The sequence below is a fragment of the Onychostruthus taczanowskii genome, unplaced genomic scaffold, assembly GCF_017590055.1.
Source record: "Onychostruthus taczanowskii isolate IOZ18803 unplaced genomic scaffold, ASM1759005v1 scaffold87, whole genome shotgun sequence".
Classification (NCBI taxonomy): domain Eukaryota; kingdom Metazoa; phylum Chordata; class Aves; order Passeriformes; family Passeridae; genus Onychostruthus; species Onychostruthus taczanowskii.
Genome location: NW_024506662.1, coordinates 2,237,654 through 2,255,473, shown reverse-complemented (window position 1 = coordinate 2,255,473; position 17,820 = coordinate 2,237,654). Strand labels below are relative to the sequence as shown.

General features: G+C 40.2%; 2 protein-coding genes across 2 annotated transcripts in view; one reads left to right on the top strand and one right to left on the bottom strand.

The window, feature by feature from the left end:
• The window catches only part of LIN9 (lin-9 DREAM MuvB core complex component), a 38,706-nt gene extending 25,527 nt beyond the window's left edge, over positions 1-13,179 (top strand). The window contains exons 8-15 of the mRNA XM_041425113.1: positions 206-339; positions 1,253-1,372; positions 1,547-1,648; positions 6,436-6,516; positions 9,730-9,855; positions 10,180-10,362; positions 10,467-10,564; positions 11,806-13,179. Of these exons, the coding sequence (XP_041281047.1) occupies positions 206-339; positions 1,253-1,372; positions 1,547-1,648; positions 6,436-6,516; positions 9,730-9,855; positions 10,180-10,362; positions 10,467-10,564; positions 11,806-11,911 (950 nt within the window). The 3' untranslated portion in view covers positions 11,912-13,179. The remainder of the gene's footprint in view (positions 1-205; positions 340-1,252; positions 1,373-1,546; positions 1,649-6,435; positions 6,517-9,729; positions 9,856-10,179; positions 10,363-10,466; positions 10,565-11,805) is intronic.
• A 2,394-nt stretch (positions 13,180-15,573) lies between these two features.
• MIXL1 (Mix paired-like homeobox) lies at positions 15,574-16,588 on the bottom strand. Its single transcript, XM_041425124.1, has 2 exons — positions 16,562-16,588; positions 15,574-16,321 (listed from the first exon to the last, which is right to left on the bottom strand). Exons 1-2 carry the CDS (start codon positions 16,586-16,588, stop codon positions 15,614-15,616), a joined length of 735 nt encoding a protein of 244 aa, XP_041281058.1. The 3' UTR covers positions 15,574-15,613.
• Positions 16,589-17,820: the final 1,232 nt, after the last annotated feature.

The window sequence follows — 17,820 nt, the reverse complement described above, 5'->3', positions numbered from 1 at the left end:
TCTTAGATGTAAATGTAGTACTAAGGATTAAATTAGGGAAATATTTGACCTTCAAACTTAAATTTTGTAAAAAATCATTTAATATATGGCCTTTTAAGTATGTATATGAAGAATTACTTGCATAAGATGTAATAAATCTGGTTTTTTTATTCGTATCATAGCATTGTAATGTTTGGTTTCTTGGTTCTCCTGTTGTGCTTTTCAGCCCGTTTGCGAGGTGTCCACGATGGTCTGTTCACTGGACAAATTGATGCTGTAGACACTCTTAATGCTACCTACAGGGTGACTTTTGACAGGGCAGGTCTTGGAACACACACAGTCCCAGATTATGAAGTTCTTGTAAGTATTAACGACACAGTCTAAAAGTAGCTGTAATAAGAAAATGAAATTTTAAAAATCTGCAATGATATGCTTTAAACAAAAATAAGAAATTACACCCGGGTGGTATTGTCATAAAGTAGAAACAAGCATAACAGATGCATGGGAAATTCCAGGATAATAAAATTTTACTGTTTATGGTTTTACAGAACAGGATAACCCTCTATGATTAAAGCTAAATGGCTCAGGGTGGAATAATTTACTAGACCAGCTATTGTAGGCTGTTAAAATAGCCTGAGTTCAGTATGAATAAATACAATGAGTAGTATAAGATCCCAAAGAGAATTCTGCAATGAGATCCTACCAGGATTTGCAGAAAATGTTCAAGAAAGCCTTGTCCCTTTGTGATTTCCCAAAGTCTGGAAAGGGCTGTGGGAGTTGGAAACAAGTATTATGCGTTGACTGAACTTGATTTTGGAGTTTCTTGTGCTAATGAAGCTACCTGGGAGGATGTTGTTTTGGTCAAACAATTGGAGATTATCTCCCTGGCTCCTGCCAGGCAGTCCAGCCTAGACTGGAAGATTTCTGGAGGACCTCACTTTCTTTTGTATCTTGTGTGGTGTTGGATCTACATTATACTTCTAGTCTCTGTCATGATCTGAGTTTGGATCCTCTGCTGAACTCCTGCTGCGATTTTCCTGCCAATGGCATTTTTGGAAATGTTCATGCAGGTTTTATTTGCTGTGATGCCAGAACACTTTGAAAACTCCTAGGCCAAAAGCAAATCGTTAATCTTTTCCCGCTGTTGGGTTGGGGTGTGGGTAGGCATGGCTAGTCCAGATCCCAGAAATAAATTACGTGTTCCAAAAGGGTAAAAACTAATCAGACCCTGAAGTATATCCTTAATTTCCCTTTCCCTGTCCGTGTCCGGCAGAGTAACGAGCCTCATGAAACCATGCCCATCGCTGCCTTCGGACAGAAGCAACGGCCTTCGCGCTTCTTCATGACTCCTCCCCGATTGCCATACACTCCTTCACTCCAGTCTCCAATCACAGTGAGTTCCTTTGTTCAAGTGGTGTTAATCACTGAAGTGTTTTTTTGATACATGTTGGAGCTGTTACCTTAAAAAGATTTTGAGATTCATTTTCTGACGTTATTTAGCATGATCAAAATTTTAGTGAAACCCTCTGAAAAGAAGGTATTCATTTAGATGTTTTATCCTTTATAGGACAGTGATCCTTTATTAGGACAATCTTCATGGAAAAACAAAATTTCAGGCACAGACAGTGAAACACTAGGAGGCTTTCCAGTAGAATTTCTCATTCAAGTGGTAAGTATTAACTGCAGCTCCTAATTTTGTTGTTTATTGTCCTTTTGTGTTTTTTCTGCCAATTCTTCTGCAGTTCAATGACCTTCTGTTAATTTGTGACAAGTATTTATAGCCAAATTAACTTTTGAAGAGACGTTCATATTTGGTTTATATTCCCTCTTTCTTAATTTTCTCACTTGTTTATAACTTTTGAAATATGCAGCTGTTTAGACCACAGAGGTCCTCAAAAGTGTCTTATTTTCCCAGATCTACCATTTTATCTTTAAAAAAAAAATTATTACTTTTATGTGCAGACTTTAAGACTTCTTTTTTATTTAAAGTATAGTTGCATTGTGCAAAGAACGTTTGCCTATGCATTATCATATATATTTTATGTTATATAATGTTCTAGAAGAAAAGCAACCCTCATTTCCGTGCAAGAAAACATTCATTTCATAGATGCTACACAGAAAATCCTTTTTTTCTTCACTTCTACGAAATAATTTCTCAGTTTTTTTGTGTACTAGTTCAGAAGAGCACAGACAAGTAATGTTAGGAAGCTGAGGCTCACTGAATATTAAAACACATTGGAGCATTTTCCAGGGTGGTGGAGGAATGTAATTGCTCATGTTGGCTTAGCTTAAGATCAGTGATTGAAGTCTTTAACAAGAAAAGCAGTTTTGAACATGCCAAAGGAGATTGAAATGATTCATGTTTAAAATATTAAGAACTGAGAAATAAAATGACTCTCAGATTTTAAAGTCTGTGTAATTGGTCAAATGAATAAATTTGTGTCAGAAGCTCACATGACACACTAACATTTGGGCCATTCAACATAATGAATTTTGTTTGACAGTATCATCTATTCAGCTTTTTAAAAGGAAACTTGTATGAAGCTGATTTTGAAAAAGGTGGCATGGCATCTAGCTTAGCTAAGAAAATTGAAAATAGATGTAGTTGCTATAAGATTAATTATGGTAAAATTGAAATACACAAAAGATACAGTCTTTTGTGTATTTCAGCTGTACACAGTTGTGTATGACATTGAAATACACAAAAGATACAGTCTTTATGCAGCTAAACTGTATCTGCAGCTGTCCCGTTTGAGTCACGGACTATGATCAGTGAGACTCGGTAACTAAGGTGTATTGAGCTTTACATCCACTTAGTACATCAAATTGATCTGTTTATGATATTGTTTCTGCATTTTAAATATGAAAATGTGTGATTTGTCAGTCACATGTGGTTGTATGTTACTACTCAGTGTAAGGAAATCTGAGTTTTACAAGTATACGCCTCTTGCAAATGGTGGCGTTTTACAAAGATACCACATTAATATTTATTCTTGCTTGAAGATTTTCAGAATGCTTTGAATAAAATCTATCCACAGATTTTTGGTGTTTGTCTATTTGAGCAATGACAAAGAATCACAGGGCTTAAACATTTATTGAAGGACTTGAAGCATTGTTTTTAAGAATCAATTTTTTAATTAGAAGTTTTAGGAGGTACTGAAATTTGGTGTTGTACAATACATGAGACTGGTGAATGCTGATTATTGATTGTGCTGTATTCACCAGTCCAGATGTATTTTTGTGTTAAGGGTTGCTGTTCGGGATGGTTTTTTTAGCCTTTCTGATAGATTGGTACTTAAAAAAAGTCAAATCCCTTTTTCTCATTTAATGTTGATTCATAAATTAATGGTCAAAAACAGTTTGATTCCAAGAAAACTTTCTCGAAAACTATTACCAGGCTGTTATTTATAAGACCACAAAGAAACCATTTTATGGGAAGAATTTTGGACAAAAGAGAAAATACAGAGCACACCTCAAATAAGGTTTCAACCCAGCCCTTTATTTCTCTTATCTGAAATTAATTGGGAAGAAGAGGAAATGAATTCAAAATCACATACATACAATGACAAATAAATATTAGGAATATTCTCTTTACCTATAACTTGACGTTTTAAGCAGACATTGGGACTTGTAACTACAATTTTAATCATTGTTCTACACTGTCTTAGTTTTTCTAAATCTTTATATTTATTACTACATGTTACAGTTTGACATCTGAGACTGTGGACTGATGCATTAGAAGACTGGCTCAAAAATTAACATGATATTAAGAATAAAGTCAGCAATAAATGAGTAATATTTTTTTTTAATCTTTCATGCTTAATTAATTATGTGATGTATCCCTACGTATTTCGTATGCTATATGGCAGGTCAGAATCGATATATTGCATTTGTACATCCTAGACAGTATTTTAATTTGGAGGACGTTTTTTCAAGTATTCAGCTACAGCTTTTTTTATTTTCCTTCCTCCCTGCTTCCTTGTTTGTTTGGGGGTGAAGGATTCGATGGGAAGGCAGCACTGTAGGACAAAGCAGATGTTGGCAGGGTCGCTGCATGCCCGGCAGAGGGAGTGTGGTGATGCAGCACGGGCACCGCAGTGACCCCGTGTCTGCACCGGGGGAGAGGAGGGATCTTCCCAACTTAAATGCACGAGGAACAATCTGAAAATGGGCACTCGGTTTTTGGCTGTTTTCTCCTTATGAAAATTTTGAAAATATTGCATAGTAAGTTATCACACGCTACATTTTGAAACGCTCATATTTGATGACTAACAAATGAAATCAGAAGTGAAAATCTAAACATTCTGGTTGGGTTGTCCCTTCATTCCTTTTAATGCGGAAAAGCATTGTACTAAAAACTTGTTTCCAGTTTATTGAGAACTATAAATTGTAACAGTAAACAGGATGAGTTATGGTGAAAATAGAGTTGTTAGGCAAGAATTTCTCAAGACAAATAGGGCTGAACTGAATTATAGCATTCACTGGCAGATGAAAATGGAGGTCTATGTAATAAAATGTACCCCTGAGAGAAAGTTGGTGGACATGATAGATACAGTGAAAATCCTCAGAATCAGATTATCCTAATCACTGGAATATATCTTGGAGTAGGACGAATAGAATAGAAAATCCAAGCTCATCAAATGGAGAACTAGCACTGTGCATCCTCACATGTGTCTGCACGTCAAAGCAGAAGTTAAGAATCAAATGCCTTGCAAATTCGGGGAACAATTTATGCATTCTGCATTAATTTGGGGACTCATCAACTTCATGAAGGAGAAGAATGTGGCAGTTGCTGGATGTTGATGACAGCAGAGCTTGACAAGGAACTTTTTGGCAGCAGTGGCAGATGTTGTACAGTGCTTTTGTTCCTCACAGGTGTTTTATTGGCAACATGAGCACTTGTGTGGTGTGTTAGAAACTAGATTAAAGAGGCAATCCAGCTCACAAGTAACAATTTTAAACCTTTTCTTTCTTGCCCCTTCTGAATTTTTTTGTCATTATCTCTTCTGTGACTGGGTTCTTCATGCGAAATGCAAAGAGCAAAAATGTAAGTGCTGTCACTGGGGGACTGCACAAGGACAGAAGTGAGCAGCTGGAATTGGGAGGCTGATAACCCATGCAGTGTTGCCTCTGTGCCTCTGGCCATGGCTCACTATCCATTCATAAGATGCATCTGGCAAAGTATTTGGAGAAGAAAGAGAGAAGTACTGATGCCATTTTACAGGTTTAGTTTCCTGGTGTGTCATTCAGAATACTGTTACAGGCTTCCTGTGCTCACACACAGGAAAGATGGCAGTGGATGGAAAAAGATACAAAAAGCACCTCAAAAGTTTAGATGAAGAGCCCTTTAAGGGAGTCTGAAAAGGCTTGGGTTGTGCTTAGTCTGGTGGAAGAACAGTGGGGAAGAGATGATTTTATTGTCTCTGAATAAACAGGGATAAATACAAGGAGGGAACACTATATTTAGCTGAAAAACAGCTTTGGCTGTTTGGCACTTCTGAACAAATTGCTATGAAGTGAAAAAGAATGCATTTAGCATGGAAATTCCCAGACTATTCCTCATTAGCTGCAAGAGATCCTGGAACAATTTTCTAATTACAATTTGTGGGGGTAAGCAACCTGGCTGCATTAAGACTGAACTTAAAAATCACAAAAGTGATTATATATAAATCAGATGTGTGTTGAACTAGGAGTTCCTATTTCTCCCAGTCACGTGTTTCACTGCTAGGATGCAGTTAACCCCTCTGGAATTTATAAAACCTGAAATTTTTTTTGCTCTGTTTACTCCAGTAATAAAAGTGTTGCTGGTTGTAGTGAAGCTAGGATTTCTCTCAGGGCCCTAGAGTATGAATAGTTTTGGGAGTGATGAGTATGTTGAAGGTGCTCCCAGGGGTTTCCACCTCAGCCTGCTAGGTCCCCAGGGCAGGAGACACAGCGTATTCCCATTATAGAAGAGGGAAATGGAAAGCCCAGAGTTATTCTGTACAAAACAGATCCAATCTCTATACCAGGGTTAACTGCAGGAGTTTGCACAAAGGGCTGGTGCTTGGTGGAGGGCACAGCTGAGAACTGTGTGGGAAAAAAGGTGCAGTAAGGTGAGTGATACTAATTGTAGTATCATGACCATAACACACTTCACTCTCCTTCAGCCTATTAAAAAAAGGTTCTTCTGCCTCTAGCTGGCCATAAATCATGTTAGTCTTCCTATAGGAAATTTTAGCTAATGGATTTTAGCACTCATAAATTTAGGGCACTTGGAATAGCTTTAAAAATCTCTGGAAATTCCATCATTTAATTTTAATTAGTTTTTATTTCTGCTTCTTAACTTGATCAACAAGTGAGAAATACATTTTAAATTATGAAAGAAACAGGTATGTTTTCTTTATCTTGAATTTCTATGGCATTTCAAAACTGCTTAAGGACCTATTCTTTCTAAAAATAGTTCCTTTGTTTTAGACCAGGTTATCAAAAATCCTTATGATCAAGAAGGAGCACATCAAACAATTGAGAGAGATGAACACGGAAGCAGAAAAGCTGGTGAGAATGTTCTCTTTTTTATTATTAAAACAGGATGTGCTTTAACAGCTAATGCAAATAAGGAGTGTAGTCTAAATAAAATCTGTATTTTGTTTCTTTTTATGACATGAAATGTCTTTATTATTTTTAAAGACAAGTCAGAGAGATCAGTTGTTTCAAATATGATTCTCCTTTGAAAGAACTGTGCTTTGGAAACTGATTAGTGTTATGTCAGGGTAGCACGTGTCAGTTAACACATAAAGTAAAGAAATACTCTGTACCTTGAGAATTTGGAGTACAAGTTTATATGGTAAGACATTTATACTAAAACTGTTTTGCAGATGGTAGATGGTTAAAGCAATTACTCATTCAGAGATATTTGTGTAAAAATTATGTATTTTGTATAAAGCTCTGAGTGCCCTTGACTGGCATTTAAAGTTACAGTACCACAGCAGCTACAGTGTAATTAGCAGCAGCAGCAGAAGAGTTTTTCTTGCTAACTTTATCTAAACAGCAGTCAGTAAATCAAAATTATAAGAGTGGCTCTTCTACCACCCATGGCTATAAATTAACTTGAGAAAGGTCTCAGTCTCAGCCTTCTGCCCGCATCCATCCAGGCTGCTGTCTCTGCAGTGTACAGAAGGCTAAATGTTTGTGGAGAAGAAGGGAAAACACTTGGTTTATTTCTTGAAACAGTTGGGTTTTTTTTCCCATGGAATTCTCCTGGGATTGTGAATCTCAGTGATTGTGTGCATTCTGTTACTCTGCTTCCTACTGCCCCATCTCTGTCTCTATAATTTTCTTCTTCTGTGCCATGGTGTTGTTCTTCAAAACCTTGTTATCATTTCAGTTACTACGTTATTTTTCTTGTATTTTGTGTGTTAGTAACTAAACTAGATGCAAAGAGAAGCAAGATTAAAACATGTCATTGCAACCTGCAACTCTGATAATGAAAAATTTCCAGCTCTTCTTAAATTTTTTTTTGAGATATTCGTACTTTTGCATAGATAAGGTCCATAGGATGACAGTATCCTTCCTCTAGCAAGAACCTGAATGTTAGCTCAGCTATTAAGTCATAAATTACCTGAATTGTTACTTTTCTTCGTCTCCTTTTTCCACAGAATTGAAAGAGCAAAAAAGCAACTGGGAAGGAAATACAGAAATAAATGCTAAATTTGCTACATTTTAGCTCAATTGTAACCTGGCTAAGGACTTTGAGATACTTTGACATTCTTCTCTGCTCTACTTCCTTTGAAAACCAGCAATCATAAAGCAACCCCTATTACTACTCAAGGCTGTCCTGATAAAAATAGAGGATGTGATACCTTCCTATTGGCCCATATTCTTAGCCCATCTTCTAATCCTCTTTGTCCCTTGGCAATCCCATCTGTGTTTGTGCCACCGAGTATGTGTTGCTTCTCCTTTAAAATATATTTTCTTTGAACAAGAATCTTTTTCTGACCCCAGTTCACTTCAACATCAATAACATACCTGAACTTGAATAAAATTGAATCCTCTGAGTTCATTCAGGTGTACCTTAATTGTCAGACTTTGGTAATAATTCATACATTTGTCATTTGATAATTGTTAGAGTACCACTGCTGTTTGGTTTAAAGTGATCCTTTTGTGAAGACTTCTGATCAATGACTGATTCAATATAGAAAAAAATGGAACTGACCAAAATCAGAAACTGTACTGAATGTAGGCCACTATTTTCTGGCAATAATAATAAATTTACATGAGTCAGGGGATGCCTTCAGAGAAGCTATTAATGTATACAACTGTACATTTTTTGTCTAATTTTTCTTGACATCCCTGTACTAGTCTGAGTTGCAGGCTATAAACAAATTACTGTGTACATAAACCAGTAAACATTTGGATAAACATGTAAAAATTGAAAGGAGGTGCAATAAAAACAAGGTAAAGGTAATGCTGGTTGTCTCAGAGAAGCATCTAGATCCTTGGTGACAGAGGTGTTACCTGCTCCCCTCTACTGAAAGCCATCCATCTCTTGTCAGTTTAGCTGTTCATCAGTGTTTCCAGGTCTTGGGTTGTGCCAGGTCAGAAGTAGTGCTGCTGCTGAGAAATATTTCTTTTGTCATCACTAGCATAGAATGCCCTTAGCCTTTCCTCTCCAACAGGGAATTCATCATTGTCTGCAGCTTTCACAGCTAAGCTGGAGCAGTTCAGTTTGCTCTAAGGGAACTGGTCACTGGAGAAGGTCTGAAAGATAGGGTTTTTTTATGTTCCACAGCTGCAGAAAGTATGCCAAATTTGTGCCACTTTCCAGTGAATTCTAAAATTATGGTGTTAGTTTAATGCACTGTTAAATTGGTATTCAGATTTGTAAATCCCTGGACAACATCTCAGTGATTAGGTTTAATGGGGAACTTTGAACTGAACTCGTAATTCAAAGCTTTTGAGTTTTTGACCAGGATTATCCTTATGGAGGCTCTTGACTTTGCAGTTTGCTTTATCTTGTGTGTGAAATCTATAGCTACAAGTTTTGCTTGTAGGAGGTACCTGTATCTCATCCTGTGGCTGGAACTACCTCTAGCTTCTCTTGCAAGAGGCAATTTGGAGAGGAAATTTTATAATATATTGTATGTTTTGTTTCAATTTCATAAATATCACCCCAACAATGTCAAGCTGTATTCTAAAACGGGTGTAAGAAGAAAGGTACTGTATTTTGGTATTTATTCTTTTTTCTGGAAAATCATGCTTGCAAAATACTGTTACCAAATATAAGCTCTAGTAACTTTCTTTTGTGGCCGAACTGTTAGCTGTAACAGAAGGTGTGTAGCACTGAGTCATCCTCAAGTGACCAATAAGTTACAAGCCAAATGTGCCTCCCATCCTGCAGCAGAGGTGGTCGAGGCCATATTGTCCTGTACTATTCCTCTGCTGGCAGCAGTTTTCTGCTCAGCCAGTAGGGAGAAGCCATGCCCAGCTACTGGAGGAAAAAGCAGGTCACACCACAGTCATTTTCTGTAGCATTTACCACCATGGATTATTGTAGCACTTCAGGAAGGGAATAAAAGCATAGTTGTTACCTACACAGTTTCACCGGAGTTTTAAATAGTAATACTGCATTTTAATATTTTGTATGTTAACATTTTGCTATTTCACACCAGGATTTCAAATATCTCAGTATTATTTTCAAGTAAAAGCTCCTTTTGATGAGTCCAAAGTCTAGTATTGGATTAACTTTTATATGCTTTGTGTTTTCCACAGAAATCCTATTCCATGCCAATTGGCATTGAGTTTCAGAGGAGATATGCAACTATTGTTCTAGATCTAGAACAACTAAACAAAGACTTAAATAAAGTTTTGCATAAAGTTCAACAGTATTGCTATGAGGTAAGTTTTGCTGGAATCTCTGTGTACTTGGTGCTTTTGCTCAACCTAATTAGAAAACTGAATTTCCTGGGAATAGGGGGTGGGTGGGGGTCACACTGAAATGAAACTATTGGTAGCTGTGTTGGATTCCTTCTCTGGAATTTGAGCTGCCTTTGAGCAACACTTTTCCCGATACCAGTGGCATGTTCTCAAGTAGACATCCATAAAGAAAAAACACTGTGTACTCTACACACACAAACTGTCTTTGAAAACATCTCATTTCACACCTCCACCAAATGCAAAGGACATCTTCATTCTGAATTTCTCCCCTTCATACCCCTGCAGCTTGCTCCTGACCAGGGCCTCCAGCCGGCTGACCAGCCCACGGATCTGAGGCGCAGGTGTGAAGAGGAGGCTCAGGAGGTCGTCAGACAAGCAAATACCTTGTCAACAGGACAACTCTGCGTGGAGAGTGAAAATCTAACTGATCTTATCTCTAGACTTACAGCAATATTACTGCAAATTAAGGTAAAAAGTTGGCACAAAATAGCTTCTCCCATACAATACGTAGTATTAAAGCTCTGCCAGTTTTTGTGCTGAACTGTGAGAACATTTTTTGTTTTCTTCTACAGTGTCTAGCAGAAGGAGGTGATCTGAATTCCTTTGAATTTAAATCACTAACAGATTCATTAAATGACATTAAGAATTCAATAGACTCCTCAAATATCAGGTATTACTTTTTGAATATTTAATTCCTAATTACACGCTTTGTGATAGGTCTTACTGTATTTTAGAGGTGAACATTGATTATAATTAAGGGGTTTAATCTGGTAACTTCTACTTACAGGAAGGGTCCCATCTAAAAGGGGGGCTTCTTAAAGTGATTGTGAAATGAGTAGTTTTCTGTTTGAACCTATCAGTGAAGTAACATATTAAAGAAAAAAGTTAAAAAGTGCTTAATTGATGAAGCAACAACTAGACTTTCTTGTTCTTTAGTAATTTATGACAAAATCTTATTTTAGAACATTGTCAGATTTTGAAATCTCACCAGTAATACAAGTATTTTTAACCAGAGAACAGTACCATTTCAGTATACCTTTAGCATACTCTTGTCTGTAAATATCAAAAGGTGGCATATGAGACAATTAGAGGTTCTGAGCAGCTTCCATTGGCAAGATTTTAAGCCAAGAAACAGAAGAGCAGCCATATTGTGCCAGATCAAAGGCCAGTCTAGTCTTCATGGGCCATTTTTCAGCAGTTGTCATGAGCAGCTGCCTGAGGAGGCATCATAAAAATAGCAAGAATGTGGTAGCAAGAGAGTCGTGATTCTTCTCTGCAGCCTCCAGCAATTTGTGATAAGCGTTTTATGCTGCTAAATTATGTCATTCAGAAAATAAATCCAAATGCTAAGTATTTTTTCTTACCCTTACTACTTGTATTGCTACATTATAATGGGAGGCTGTATACCTGAATTTTTAATTTTTTTTCCCAAAAGGATGGCCTTTTGATTTTAATATAGTTATTGAGAAATGCTGTTTTATAGCAATTTTCATTAGGAAAAACAAAACCAAACCTCAGACATTAGTGAAACTTCTTTATAATCAACCCTGCAAATTGCATATTGGAATTGATTCAAGTGAAGGTTGATGTACCCAGGAAAGAAAGGGGTGATGTTTCCATTTTGTGATACTTATTTTGGCCATTTTAGCATCTCTTCATAATATTTTAAGTTCACTAACTCTGGACATGTTAAGTGTTTAAGTGTTTTAAGTCAGTGACTCTTGTGTGTGCAAGTTGTGTTTTCTCATACTTCTCTGTCAAGTTGCATTTGTATGTACTGCTCGCTGATTCATCTGAATTTTTTTGCTGGCTAGGCTCAGATCTTGGTTTTTCACTATAGAGATATTCAGACATAACTCTTACATATGGGGTTCAGCATTTCTTACTTTCATTCTTTTTATCTTCCCATAGCTGTTTTCAGAATAACGTTGAGATCCATGTTGCACATATTCAGAGTGGTCTGAGCCAGATGGGAAACTTGCATGCTTTTGCAGCCAATAACACCAACAGAGACTGAAAACTTCCTTTCAAGTGTACAGCAAGCAGTTCTGGAAAATCTTCTTCCTTTCTATAGGCTTCACCAAATACCGTAACTGCCAGAAGATAAGGGAAGAGAAAACCTCTCAGAAAGGACCCTTTTAAATATATTATATCTGCTTCTTAAGGAAACCAGCATTACTGGCCAGCGTTACATTAGATTTCTCCATTTGTTATTCACATGCAGTAGTTTTGCTAACTGGTAATCTCTTAGTAATTGCATTGATTATAGTAAACTTGAAAGCATACTTTCATATCATTTGAACTTGGTTTTTAAAAGTTCAGATTAATTCTGCACACCTCTTGCTGTTGGATCTCCTGGTATGTTAGAAGTGCTGAAGAGGAAATGGCTGGAGTTAGTAGCCACATGGCAGGTCTTTGTTGTGTAAAGCTACACCTCTGTGTAGCTCTTCAGAGCTGCCAGGTCAGCCCTTGGGAAGCCCTGACCTAAGGAAGCAGCAGCAGGATACAGCCAGCAAACATAAGCTGTCAACTGGAGGATGTTGGGCAGGTCTATCGATCAGTCAGTGTCTTGTTGGAACTCTTAATTTATCATAACTTATAGAAGGAGTCTAATGAAGGAATATAAAAATGTAACTGTTAACTTTCCAGAAAGAGATTGGTTATGGCTTTTTCCCTGCACACGGGACAAAAGAAGTGTTTTAGGTGGTGTTTTATATAAGTGACTGGTTAAACTTACTGTTTTTCCAAATTCTTGTTTGTTTTGCACAAGTTTTAAATTAGATTACTGGTTATTCAACAATACCCACCATATATAAATATGAAGATTTTTATAATTAAAGATAACCAGTGAGGTAAACTGCAAAAATGAGAAGTGATAGCCTGCCTATACCTTTTGGAATGTTAATCTTGTAAAAAGTGTGTATTGGTTTGTTTAAATAGTCTTGTAAAGCTTCTGTGTAATGAATTGTTTCCAGATATGGATTTTCAGAGATAGCTGTAGAGATGTTTTTGATTCTTTTAGATGCCTCACTAAATAAGGTCTTTTATATGTTAATGTATAAAGAATATGTAAACAGGATTATTTTCAATTTTAAAATTTTGTATAGTTTAAAGATGCTTCTGTATTCTGTGTTGGTATTGTGCCACTGCAAAACTTTAGTGCAGAGTTTATATTTAGCTACATTTGTTCTGTTAATTAAGAGAAATGCATAAATCTTTTATTCTCAATGAAATTTGTAACTGAATAAATTGACCTATGAGAGTTGATATATTTCACAAAAATGCAAAATTTTTTGCAGATGGTCTCAGGTCATTTTTTTAAGAGAAGCTAATTGCTGAAAATGAAATGTTACGAGGATGAGGTGAGTAGCTGTTTTAAAAGGTATTTAAAAAATTTACAAGAGATACTATAAAATAATGATAAACAGTAATTCAGCTGAGTTACCCAGGAAAACTTACCTCTCATAATGCAATAGAACATCCTAGTGGTCCCTGCAGTTGCTTTTGTCATTATATCACTCGTTGTTTTGTGGTGTTACCATCTGTTTGATAAAGAAGACAGAGAGGAGTCCTCTCCCACCACCCTTTTCATGTAAACAGAGAAAGGTGCCAAAGCCTAATTTAAGGTACATAAGCTTAGTCAGGCAGCAAGTAATCTACTCTGCAGCTAACTCAGGAAGAAGGAACCATCCCCTTGCACCCCAATACTCAGGTGCCTGCTGCTCCCTCTGCTCTGATCCTGTCCTGCTGTTGGGACTCGAGCTCAGCACGTGCACTCACTGCTTTTGAGGAGCAGGACTTCCCAGTAGGATACACCAGGAGGGTATTTTGGCCCTGTTGATGGCAAACATCCCAAACTGAGGGGGAGACAAGTTGTAGACACTAGTAGATACCAGAGGATTTGGGAACCTACTTTTCATGACAACCTTTTATCCTACTGGATACAGAATACACTGCAGTAACCACCACACCCCAGTCTCAACTCTGATTCCCTAGGTATGATGGTTTTCACTTGTGGATGTGCTCTCCAGCATGTTTTCTGTAGTTTTTTTTTTAATTATTGGAGAGTAGTATATCATAGAAAGTTCTGTCATTTGTGATCAGCCATTTAATTTGACATGTAATTTGTCCCACTCATGTAGGCAATGTGAATATACACATCTTTTCTTTGAAAGGCTACATTTCTCCTTGGGTACTGATGTGTTCAAAGCTAATGTTGAATTTTGAATTTTGTTGACAGTAACAAATAGAAATATTTTTGCTGAGTGTACCCCAAGCATAGCAGGAGTCTCAAGAGCTCACTGCAGCTACCATACATGAAGTCTGCAGAACAAGTTACTTTGATTTATTGTAATCAGTAAACTTGAATTTACCCTGAGCCCCCAAGAAACCGTGGTCTCATTTTCTGTCTCTTCCTGCAAGTGCTTCTCTCCTGGGGTTTGCCTGCTCCCCAGCATAGCACCCAAGTCCACTTGCTGTCTGAGGTAGTTTGGTTGGTTTTTGGTTCATGTTTTTTTCAAGGATAGCTCTGGGGGTTTTTTGATGGAGAGTGCTGTCAGCAACCCTGCCATGCCACTTCACCTTGCAGTCCAACCAGTGCTCAGCTGTCCCAGATCTCACAAGCACAGGTATGTTACAGGGTGACACTGAGGGATTTTGTGCATTGGTAACCTTATTCTGTGGGGCATGATTCCTGATACAGGGTATTTCTGCCACCAGTACATGGGTCATTTTTCCTCTGCTTCTGGCATTTGGGGTGCTTTTCTATAACTTACAGCTTGCTCTGCTAGGCTCTGAAGTACTATTGTGTAAGCAGGAAGAATTGGCCTTATGCTCAAAATACGTACAGAGTAATGTATCCTTTCCCAATAAATTGAATTAGAGGAGAGGCTTCTGTTGCTAGTGATTTTGCCATTCTCAGTGCAGAGCCATTCAGCCCACGAGTGATCATGTGCACAGCTTCTGAGCTCCCTGCCTGCAGCTAAAGCACCCTTACAGTGTCCACAAAATACTCCCATTTCTCTTAGTTTAACATTATCCTTGGCATAAGTGGCAGACTGGAGACTTTTGTCTGAGCATTTGCGATTTGGGGATTTGTATTACTTAGGCCAGACATTTCCATTTTCATTTAGGAATGCGGGTGTTTGTTTAAGGCAGATTTAAGACAAACACTGACAGAGGAAGTTTAAGGCACTTTCTGTAACCTGTCCTTCGGGCCCTTTAGGTCTCTTATCAACATCTGAACTGCACCTGTAGCTCTCCAAGACCTGGGAGGAGAACCTGCAGCTGGGATATCTCCGCTTCTCTACCCCACCATCAGCCAAGGTAAGAAACCCCAGGTACACACACAAACAGATCAAAAATGTAAACCTTTATTTTCTTGGTCAAAAAACCCCAACAGACCATCACTCTTTTTTAAGACCAACCCCCACCCCAAAAACACAGTGGATTTGAGTTAGCTTTTTGCCTAAAGAAGGTTAAATAGATACACTAAACATGATACAAGAAAGCTTAAATACAGTGTAAAAAGATGCCCTCAGCTGATGGAGCCGACCCGTATCTTTCTTAAATAAATAGGTACAATCCGTTAGTACCGGATAAAGTGCAACAGTGGCAGAGCAGCAGTGAGGTAGCGCGGTGTGGCTGCTCCCCGCCCGAGCAGCGGGACGGCTCCGGCGGGAGCCTTGAGCCGGCCCGGCCGGTCCCGCCGCGGCGGCGCTCAGAGGGCGCGGAAGGGGCCGAGCGCGTTCTCCTCCCACTCCGAGCCCGACTCCGAGTAGCCGCTGGTGTCCTCGGCGTCCGACACGGGCGAGTACTGCCCGCAGAAGGCGCGGGCCGGCGGGAAGGGGCCGGCGGCGCTCCCCGCGAACGGGCCGGGCTCGGCCCCGCCGGGCTGGCCGGGCGGGAAGCCCTCGAAGCCGGGGCCGGGGGGGAAGCCGGCGGCCGGCGGCCACGCGTAGGGGGCCGAGCCGTCCTCCGTCCGGGCCACCCCGGAGAGGGCGCAGCGGGGCCGCTCCGGGGCGCGCGGCGGCCCCGGCGCGGCGGCGGGCGCGGCACAGCCGGCGCCCCTCACCTGGATGCGGGACTCGGGGATCTGCGTAGCGTCGGCCAGTTTCTCCCGCAGGTAGATGTCGGGGTACATGGTGTCCTGGAACACCAGCTCCAGCGTCTCCAGCTGCGCCGCCGTGAAGCTGGTCCGCTTCCGACGCTGCGAGGCCGCCGGCGCCCCCTCCGACGGCTCCGCCGGGGGAAGCGCCCTGAGGGCGGGCGAGGCCGGGCCGGGCCCGCCGCCCCCCGGGAGGGGGCGGCACGGCCCCGCGGAGAAGGCGAGCTCCGGGCACCCCGCCGGGCCCCGCGCCCCAGGCTGCCGGGGGTGCCCGGCTGGGGCGGCCCCTGCCTTGCTCAGCCCAGAGGAGTCAGTGGTGCCCTACGCGTGCCCGACGGGGCCGGGTGATGGCTGGCAGCCCGCGACTCCCCGCCCTAAGGATAGACAGCAGGAGGGAGAAGGGAGCGGGCTTTGCATCCGCTGGGTGTTGGGAGTTTGGCACCCCGGAGAGCACCAGAGCAGCGGCTGGGGTGTTTCTAATACAACTTCTGGGCTGGTAGGGTTATGGAGTTCACTCTCTCCAGCTATTGGTGTGGAGATAGACGCTCTCGAGCAGCTGACTGCTTTGGCAACTAATGGATCGTGCATGGTGTGAGACATAAAGCAAACAGAAGTTATCTCTTCCCGTGGTCGGGACTGCTCCGCTTGCAGTGCTTCACTGCCAGCTGTGCGGTGGTGTACAGCTCCCTGCTGCTGCAAAAACATCTCTTTCTTTTTAAAATGCAAGTTAAGTGCACCTGGAGAGCCACAGCCGAGGCAGACATTGGTGTCATCACCTTTTCCAGCACTTGCTAATGCCTTTACACATCACACTGGCGCATCCCGTGTGCTTCTGCCAAAACTCATTCTCAGATGGAGAGGTCTTGTGCTGAAATGCTGACTACACACCCCAGCAACACCAAGGCACTTAAAATGGTTTGTCCTCATATTACTTTTTACAACTGTCTCCCAAGAAAAATTACTTTGTACAGAAAATCATGTTACAAATGTTAAAAGCTGTTTTTAGAAGTTTTGTTTCTAAAACATTTGTACCTATGTGCTTTTACATATGCAGCAGTCCAGGTGCTTTCATGACTGAAGTTTCTAGGTTGTTCCCAAAATCATGGGCTGTAGCCTGCAGACAACAGTCAGACACAGGAGACTTGTACAATGTTCTCAATTAGCAGTGTAATGAGAGGGCAGAGTGGTGAGAAAGGGCACAGATGAGTAGTGATCCAGAAAGCACAGACAGCATTATTTAAGGTTTTTAGTGAAAAACTCCTTGAATCACTCTGTAGATTGCTTGCAGATTTAGAAGATGCCACAGGTGGCAGCAAAAGAGAATTATTCCAGATTATATTTACATGATGAATGCTTTATTGTATTTCACATCAAATAATATTCCGTAAAACATGGCAGAGGTTTATTTTCTGAAGGATTTAATCCTGCTTGGAATTATGCCATTATAAGAATATCGTTTCTAGTATTTGGTTGAGGTTGATTAAGGCTGCCAGACAGAGAGAGCAGGTTTTTGAGGAAATGTGTTTTTTCACACACACACACATGAGTTTTTCTTTCAGCAGCAGCCCAGGGTTAAGGAGCTGCTGGCACCACAGGCCCCCCACTGTTCACCTCTGTCCTGATGCCTTCCCTTTAGCTGAGCATGTGTCAGGCCACACAGTGTGCTCAGGGAATTAACCCAAGCTAAATTAACTGTACAGTAACAACAGCTGGGGTTTGTTGGTTGGGTTTTTTCAATCCAGATTTGGGGTTTCTACCTATGAGTTACCAACACCCCCAGGACAGCTGTACAAGAACACTGCCAGATGGTGCAGGAGGGA